This window comes from Camellia sinensis, chromosome 12 (assembly GCF_055761805.1).
Source record: "Camellia sinensis isolate YWXY chromosome 12, ASM5576180v1, whole genome shotgun sequence".
In the NCBI taxonomy this organism is placed as follows: Eukaryota; Viridiplantae; Streptophyta; class Magnoliopsida; order Ericales; family Theaceae; genus Camellia; species Camellia sinensis.
The window spans coordinates 54,176,669-54,186,529 of NC_138972.1; the positions used below are offsets into that span (position 1 = coordinate 54,176,669).

Sequence of the window (9,861 nt, forward strand, 5' to 3'; positions counted from 1 at the left end):
TTTACTTTTCGTTTTCTAGGCTCTCTCACAATGTTGATTCCCTTTCTCTCATGTTTGCTTTCAACAGACTCACCTATTTATAGATGATTTAGGACTTGAGTATTGAGATCAACACATCGCCTTATCTGACATCACTCTCATTAATCATCCTTAATCTACTAAGCAGAGTTATCCAAAACAAAGGCAAAGTTTTGTTTTTTTTTTTTTTTATCAGTAAAAAAAAACTCTCTATTGATGATAACAAACAAACATTACATCTTAGTATACATCAACAAAGAGGGAAGACAAGAGCAAAAAGCATCATTGCAAACCTCCCCAATCCCAACTAGGTTGGCACTAGGGAAAACGCACAATCATCTGCTAGCTCAAGCCACGATGTTGGTGAGAAACCAACCAAAGAGAGAACAAGCAAAACTAAGACAGCAAACTAGTGCAAAAACAAATCACAGCAAAACATAACACAACTCCGAATCCAAGTCATTAAGACTCCAACAGCAACATCATACAATAGCAGCATACAGCAGCAACATGCACTGATGACAAATATACACAGCAGATGATCACAAAAGCACAGACAGATAAACACTCCAGCAGCATCAACCAAAGGACAACCTTTGAGCACCCAAGCATAAGACAACCAGCCCTGCAGCAACACACACAAGAAACCAGTGGCCTTTGACCCTGCTGACAAGAGCACCACCTAACAAACACTTTCAAACAGTAAAGCAACCAAACATTTGAACTAAGAGCCAACTGGTGGTGCCAAAAACAAAACAACTAAACAGAGCATCTGTTGCAGAAGCCACCATTCCAGCTACAATACGAAAGCAACAATCACAGCAGAAGCCAACCACAAACAACAGCCACCTTCCTAAGACTCATTCCTCAACTCCCTTATGTATTCAGCAGCACAAACTAGAACTGCTTCATACAGCAACATACAGCAGCCACAGAGAAGCAACATACAGTAGCAGCATTCAGCAGGTCTAACAATTCCAAGAGTAGCAGCAACCATTAGTTGCACAGTAATTAGGTTCACTCCAATCCACCAGCAGCCCTAACACACCTCACTTGATGCATCTTCTGATCCAAAAACTTCCAACATCCAATGACACACCAATAACAAAGTAGGAATACATAGTAGAAATACCAGCAACAGAGCATAAATACCAAGAAAAAAAAAACTAGAATTCACCCTTCACCTGAATCTGTGTCTGTCCAGTAACCATCCTCAGCTTAACACCTCCACTACTTCATCCCAAAAGACCACTTAGCAGCATCACAACTTTTCTACTTTATACACTAGTATCCATCACTTCATACATCGCATGATCTGTTGTAAGTTTGAAACAAACTAATTAATTGAATAATATCTTCCCACCATATTTGACTTCAACCACATGGCCACCCTAACCTTGATAATCTCACACAGATCTTCATTGTTGGGCTGAACCTCATTGAAGAGGACATCATTTCTGTGCTTCCAAACAAACCAAAAAATTGTTACAGGAATTGCTTTCCATATCTGTAATTCCCCTTTTTTAAACTTCCAGTCACTCCACCACTGAAAGAGCCCTTCCACTGTACCAAGCACTACCCATTGCATACCCTATCATTTTATTATGCTAGACCATATATTCCATGAAAAATGACAGTGCAACATTATATGATTTAATGACTCCTCTGTTCCACACAGAGCATATAAAAATCCTACTCTTGGATCAACAACCCCAATCTTATATAGAAAATCCATTGTCTTCATTCTCCCTTTCCATACCAACCAAGCAAAGAACTGTGTTTTTTGAGCTGCTGCATTGTTCCAGATCAAACCAAATAGCTTTTGCCTAGAACCAGTAAGCTGCTCACACCAATTAAAAATTGATTTAACACTGAAACACCCAGAACAATCAGCTTTCCACTTGATGTTATCCAAATTTTCCAAGCATAGACTTGGTCCTGAGCCTAATTCCTCTTTCAACTTTCTTAACTCCTCCTCCTTCCATGCCAGTAAAAGTCTTCTAAACTTGAAAATCCAATCCTCAATGTTACCTTTTCTAACCACCATGTCTTTCAGTGATACCCCTTTATCAGTGGAAATGCTAAACATTCTTGGATATTTATCCTTCAAATAGAATCTGCCCAGCCACGCATCCTCCCAGAACTTAATCCTGCTCCCACTCCCAACTCTGATTTCAACATTTTCCATGAGAAAATTAAAGAGCCTAGTATTAGAATGAACTACTGATAGTGTATCAGATCTTGAAGCAATTACAATCAACCATGTGAAAAAGGAATCATCTGCCACCTTCAGTACCATACCTTCTACAAATCAAAAACTTCCATAGTGCATCATCTTCAACCCCGAACCTCCACCACCATTTGACCAATAGACTCTCATTTACTATCTTAATGTCCCTGATACCTAGGCCTCCAAGATTCTTACTCACTGTAGCTTACTTCCACTTCACTAAGTGTATCTTCCTCTTCAGATCAGAGTCACCCCATAGGAATGTTGATTGTATCTTATCAATCACCTTGGCTATTCCTTGAGGCATCTTAAATAAGGACATGTAATACATTGGCAGGTTAGAGAGCACAGATTTAATTAGTGTCACACTGCCAGCAAAAAAGAGCACTCTTCTCTTCCAACCAGCTAATTTTGCCTTGAACTTGTCCACCACAGGTTTCCAAAATTGCTTTCTTCTAGGAATAGCCCCTAAAGGCATACCCAAGTACTTAAAAGGAAGTGTTTGACTTGTGTAATTTAGTCTTGAAGCAAAATCAGCAATTGTATCCTCATCAATTCCCACTCCAATGACAGCACTTTTGTGATAATTAATCTTTAGCCCAGAAACTACCTCAAAGCATCTTAAAATTCTCTTCACATTTGAGACCTCTACCCAATCTGCCTCACAAAATAAGACTGTGTCATCAGCAAATTGCAGGTGAGATAACTTCACTCCTTCATCACCAATCATGACCCTTTTTATCAATCTCATTTCTCTGGCTCTTGATAACAACATATTCAGCCCTTCAGCTACGATAATGAACAAAAATGGAGAGATTGGATCCCCTTGCCTCAACCCTTTTTGGGGACACATTTCCTCGGATGGAGAACCATTAAATAGACAAGATAATGAAGTTGAACTTAGGCAAGACCTCATCCATTCCACCTATTTGGTCGCAAACCCAAACTTGCCCAACATATCAAACAAATAACTCCAATTTACTGTATCATACACTTTTTCAAAATCAAGTTTTAAAATTAGCCCACTTTTCTTGGATCTTTTCCACCAGTCTATCACTTTATTTGCTACTAATATTCCATCCAGTATACTTCTTCCACTCAAGAATGTAGACTGTATTGGGCTAATGATACTTGGTAATACTTGTTTTAATCTACTAGCTAGGACTTTTGATAGAATCTTATACATGGAATTTATGAGACTGATTGATCAATAATCTTGAATACTTTTTAGGTTTTCCTTCTTAGGAATTAAGGATACAAAAGAAGCATTTAGGCCCTTCACCAGCTTCTCATTCTCATGAAAATCTGCCATAAATTTGAGAATATCATCCTTCATTATCCTCCATCCCTTTTGGATGCAAATCAAGTTAAATCCATCATGTCCAGGGGCATTATTCCCATCACACTTCTTAATAGCAACCCATACTTCTGATTTAGAAAACTCTTTCACCATCAACTCCACTAGACAGTGTGGAATTAGCCTAAAAGCTCCACCAAGCTTTGGTCTAACCCTCCAAGTTTCTGCAAATGCCTCTCCAAAGTACCTTGCAATTTCCCGTTTCATTTCTTGAGGATTGTTGTAAAAAGTACCCTTGATTATGATGGAATCCATTAGATTTCTACTCAACCTCTTTGTGGCCATAATGTGGGAATACCTAATATTTCTATCTCCTTTTAAAGCCCAATTTACTCTGGATTTCTGCACCCAAATCCATTCCTTCATTTTTCTCAGCTTCCAAATCTCCCCTTTAACCTCTCTTCTTCTGGATATTTCAATATTATTCAAAGGCCTTTCCTCACCAGCCAAGTCTAGTACATGCATTGCATCCTCTGCCTCTTTGAGCTTGTATTCAACATTCCCAAACACTTCAATATTTCATACTTTCAAAGCTTCCTTCAAGGCTTTCATTTTAACCTTTAATCTGAACCCAGCCCATCCATCCACCTGAGTATTTTCCCAAACTGATTTTACCTTATCCAGAAAGGTAGGGTGGAGAACCCAAGCATTTAAAAACCTAAATGGTTTAGGCCCCAAATCCCTCTCATCCTCCATTAATAATATTGGACAGTGGTCAGATAATGACCTAGAAAGAACCCATAATTTGAAACTAAACCATTCTAACCATTCTGGGCTAACTAAAAATCTATTCAATCTACTCCACCTCTCCCCTTCCTAAGAGTTGCACCACGTATACTTCCTCACAATCATTGGGACATCCACTAACTCCAATGTATTTATAAAATCATTGAACTCATTCATCCTACCATCCCTCCTAATACAACATTTTCTTTCAACCACTGCTCAAACTTCATTAAAATCTCCCCCAATGCACCATGGTTTGGGAAACTTAGGCTTAAGATTACCCAAAATTTCTCATAAATTCTCCTCATACCCCTATCATTGGGTGCATAAACATTTACAACCACACATTCAATTTAATTATACATTTTACCTGAGAGAATGATACAATTTCTGTTACTGCAGTAGTCAATCAGGGCAAACACCTCAGGCCTCCATACACAAAGCAACCCTCCAGCACTTCCTTCAGCATCCACTTCCATGAAACCAACCAACTCTTCTGGCCATAGTGATTTGACAAATAACTCGGTCATTTCTAATTTTTTTGTTTCTTGCAACAAGACCATGTCAACCTTTCTCTGCCTTATGAACTCTTTTATTCTCCTTCTCTTCTCAATCATACCTAACCCTCTGATATTCCAAGATACTAACTTCATTACAAAATATTGTTACTCCTACTTCTCTGAAAATGCTTCTTCAAGCACACACCCCCACAGTCCTCTTTGGAGCCTGGGACCTATCATTTCTTTCCATTGTAATAATTTTCTCTGTCACCTCTCTTTCCTTACCTTCAAAATCCACTCCCAGACCTTTCCCAATATGGATTGTAGCTTGAGCTTCATTTAGCAAATACTGATGATCTATTTCCTTCCTTCTTCTGTTATGCTTGTTGGTTTGTGACACTGAAGATGAGAGAGCCACTACTGCTGCTCTAAAAATTGCCCCTCTTCAAAAACCATACCTAGACCATGCCTTGTTTTTCCCCAGTCTTCTTTTCCTTGGCAACTTATAACTCATCTAATCTTCGTCACTGTATCTACTCAGCAGTTCTTGGTTTCTATTGAGCACTCCTCTTTGCTGCATTTCTGCCTCATCTTGATTTAGATGCCCCTTTGATCCCATTGGGCCTACAATCTCCTCAGTAGATAGTTGGGCTAGTAATTAATATCTTTTGATTTAGGCTTCATCCTGTTTCCCTTCACCTCTTCTGTGGTTCAGACCACCAATTAGTCCCTTGAACTGGGCCTAGTCCAACACCACATTTAAATTAATACTGGGCCTGGGTGGATCAGAGGTGCTTATGCTCTTCATAAAACCCACTAAAGGCCTGTAACAAGCCCGCGGGGGACCTCGCTACAGCTCGGACTCGACTTTTGTAGTCACGGTTCTTAATCTGAACCAAAGAGTCCAAATCCGGCAAATTGTTTTGAGAAAACTGATTTTTTGAAAGAAGTGCCAAACATGGACTGCTTTGCCAGATACAGAGTCGCCACCTAAATATTTTATTTTGGGAAATTTAGGAAACCCTGACTCGGTGCCAAAAGGCCACGTGTCCGTCATCACCAAAGTTGCCTCGGCTCGGGAACTTGGGTACGATTGGGGAAGGTCACTTCGTGAGCACCCCCGCTCGCCCGGTCATAGACCGGCCTCTACTAACCATGATATCAATTTTTGAAAAAACATTGTGAGTTCTTGTTCCGGTTATTAGCCTAGGTTACTATGTGATGCGCACAGCATATAAATATAGACTGAATTGCCTGAATTGGAACAAAACATTTCATATTTATTTTTGAAAGAGGTTTTGCTACCCGCAGGTAGGCTTGAAACATTTGATGATCTATTCCAATTTAGATAACCCAACCTTCACCCACAGGCATTCAGGCAGTTATATCAGATAAGCACATAGCCTCATGGTAAGCATGCTATCATGGCAGTCACTTACACGCATGCAAGGATGCTAAAGCATAAACTTACCGAGTACTCCAAGCCAAAATAGGAATTTATTAGAAATCATGCATGATCCTAAATATACAGAAATGCCTAATGCAACACATGCAAAATGCAACTATAGCAGGCTCAGCTATTCTAAGATGGTATATGAAATGCTACAACTATCATGTATTCAATTTGGAATTGAATGTACAATGCAGTTAGTATGATGCGCCGAGCCCGGTGCATGCGATACAGATGAATGATGCAAACATGCTGTCATACTGTATGCTAATTTAAATATGCCCTAATCTAACCATCATAAGCGGATAAATAAAAGGGAGAAAGACGTGAGGTTGGAAGACACACATCCCACTCACGCACACTTATTACAGTTGTGCCCTCACTCGGAGGGTCCGAATAAATATACAGTCCCAATATTACAGTCCCGAATAAAAAAATATTACAGTCCAAATAATATACAAATTCCTAATTAATTAACAGATTAATTAAGAAAACTGTAAAAAACTGGCATGCAAGCCAGGGACTGCCTTGCTTCGGATGGATGATGCATGTCCGGGTCATCTCGCGCGGAAATCCACCGGGATGCCCCAATTAGCCTCTGTTTAGCAGTTATTCTTGGAAAGCGCGCCAAGCTCCGAAAAGTTGCTGATTCTTTATTTGCTGCAACAGAGAGCAGGAAAGGGGCATAGCAATGTATTTGCACAGATATATGCATGCCTCGATCCTCGTGCCACCAATCACGCATACCGAGGCATGATGGCCGAGGAGTCGAAATGCACAATTCAATATAGGATGCATGCACATGAAAACATAGCTAAAACCTAACTCCATCATGGGTAATCCGGAGCGTCGGTGACTGGGGAATTGAGATACATTTCGTCACTCGGAGTACGAAATGTGCCTCATTTCCCGTGCCCGGGCTAACTCCTATCCCGAACATGATGCAATATACATGATATGCATGAAATGCAACTAAGATACAATCCTAACATGCACAATGCTGTGAAAATGGGATGCCTCGAAATACGTGCACACGGGCACGCAAACCGAGACGATGGCATACGCAATGCAATATGGCTAAAATGGCATACAGAATGCAACTTGGACTTATACTAACATGAGAGAGCCTCAGCCGCACTCACATAAGAGGTCGATGGCAGAAAATGAAGTGCCTCGAAATACGTGCACACGGGCACGCAAACCGAGGCAATGCAAATGTGATGCAAATGACATGGAAAATGCAACATGGACTTATACTAACATGAGAGAGCCCCAGCCACACCCACATAAGAGGCCGATGGCAGAAAATGAAGTGCCTCGAAATGCGTGCACACGGGCACGCAAACCGAGACAATGCAAATGTGATGCAAATGACATGGAAAATGCAACATGGACTTATACTAACATGAGAGAGCCCCAGCCACACCCACATAAGAGGCCGATGGCAGAAAATGAGGTGCCTCGAAATGCGTGCACACGGGCACGCAAACCGAGGCAATGCATATGCAATGCAAATGACATGGAAAATGAAGTATGGACTTATACTAACATGAGAGAGCCCCAGCCACACTCACATAAGAGGCCGACGGATAAAAATGGAGTGCCTCGAAATGCGTGCACACGGGCACGCAAACCGAGGCGGTGACAGAATGCAATGAAATGACATGGAAATGACAAATGGGCTTATACCAACATGAGTGAGCCTCAGCCACACTCACATAGGATGCCTGCGGATAAAAATGGAGTGCCTCGAAATGCGTGCACACGGGCACGCAAACCGAGGCGGTGACAGAATGCAATGAAATGACATGGAAATGACAAATGGGCTTATACCAACATGAGTGAGCCTCAGCCACACTCACATAGGATGCCTACGGATAAAAAATGGGGTGCCTCGAAATGCATGCACACGGGCACGCAAACCGAGGCAATGCAAAAATGCGATGTAATGACATGAAAATGATAGCAATCATTCTAATGGAATTTTAGCAGTAAAATATGGGGGAAAACAGCCCCGAAATGAGGCGAAATGACATGAAATGCATGGAATTGTCCCGAAATGCGAATTTAGGCACCCGAAATGACCTATAGCTATGCCAAACATGCACAATATGAACATGCAATGCAAAGACAGAAGCTAGAAAGTCCCAAAAAATGCACTTTCACAGTTATAGAAATGGCCAAACAGCAAGCATAGGTATGGTAAAAATGGCATGCAAGAATAGGGGCCAAAAGAGGGGTAATGAAGCAAGTGATATAAGCAAAACCCAAACTGAAAAATTTCCTTCTACAACACTGAAGAGGGACCAAAAATATGAATATTTACAGTATATGGCAGCCTCAAAATCAGTATACAAACATGATAGAAATGTGATGCAAAATAAGGCTCAAAAGTGGCTATAACATGAGGTATACAAAATAATCACCAAACAGCCAAATACCCTTAATAAAACATGTAGAATGGACCAAAATAAGCACTTTTCTAGAACTGTAAAATGGCCAAAAACAAAAGCATGGTAGGCTAACTAAACATGCAAGAATGGGGAATAAAAGAGGGATATAACATGAAGTGACCTATGGAAGCCCCAAACCATGAAAGGATCTAAATGAAACATGAATTATGGACCAAAATAAGAACTTTTTCAGAACTGTAAAATGGCCAAAAACAAAATCATGGTAGGCTAACTAAACATGCAAGAATGGGGAAGAAAAGAGGAGTATAAAGGTAGGTACAACATGGAAACCCCAAATGGTGTTGATCCCTTCTTCAATTTTGAAGAGGGGCTCAAAATAAGCCTAATATCAGTTTACAACATGCTCGAAAATAAATTGTTCATGGGTCAAAAATAGAATGCAAAATTATGACATACAAGAGGATCAATGAAGCAAGTGTGTCATGGAGGGCTCAAACAGGGTTGAGCCCTTAATGAAAAGTGAAGATGAGCTCAAAAGAGGGCCCTTTTCAGTTAGGGCCGGAGCTTGAAACAAAAAGCAAGTGAGGCTTACAAATAGATCAAGAAAAAGGGTCAAAAGGGTAAAAGCATTACTTACCCTTGAAGACTCAAACTTTTGTTGCTTCTTGGATGAATTTGCAGCTTCTTTGACCTTTGAAAAACCTTCCTTATTGCTGGAAATGAGGTGGTGGTGGTAGAGCTTGGTGGTGTAGAAGGAATGATGGTTAGGGACTTAGGGTTTTTCAAGGAATTGAGAAGGATGGAGATGGAGTTGTGTATGGAGGCTTGAAGGAGAATTTTTCTAACTTCTCTAATGCATGTTGGCAGCTGGTTATATGGACCAAAAGGAGGGTGTAAATGTGGGGCATAAAGGAGAGCAAAATTCCCCCAAAAGGGTCCCCCCGGATGTAGATATTTTTGGGAGAAAACCAAGGCACAGCTGGAATGCACTCAACCTGAAGAAGCAGGCCGGCCTATCACTTTTGCTCCAGGTGGCCGGCCGGCCACTTAACATAGCCGGCCGGCTAGATCAAAGAAAAAAACGGCCGGCCGGCCAGAAAAAGTGGCCGGCCACCTCTTAGGATGAAGCCCCAGAAGTTAGCTTTCCAATGGCGCAAACCTTGCAT

At 40.9% G+C, this 9,861-nt stretch overlaps 1 protein-coding gene across 1 annotated transcript; it reads right to left on the bottom strand.

Annotated features, from left to right (window-relative positions):
* Positions 1-1,035: 1,035 nt before the first annotated feature.
* On the bottom strand, positions 1,036-2,317 carry LOC145803574 (uncharacterized). Its single transcript, XM_082896880.1, has 3 exons — positions 1,715-2,317; positions 1,415-1,609; positions 1,036-1,095 (listed from the first exon to the last, which is right to left on the bottom strand). The coding sequence occupies exons 1-3, from the start codon at positions 2,315-2,317 to the stop codon at positions 1,036-1,038; spliced, it is 858 nt and encodes a 285-aa protein (XP_082753006.1).
* Between the last annotated feature and the right edge of the window lie 7,544 nt (positions 2,318-9,861).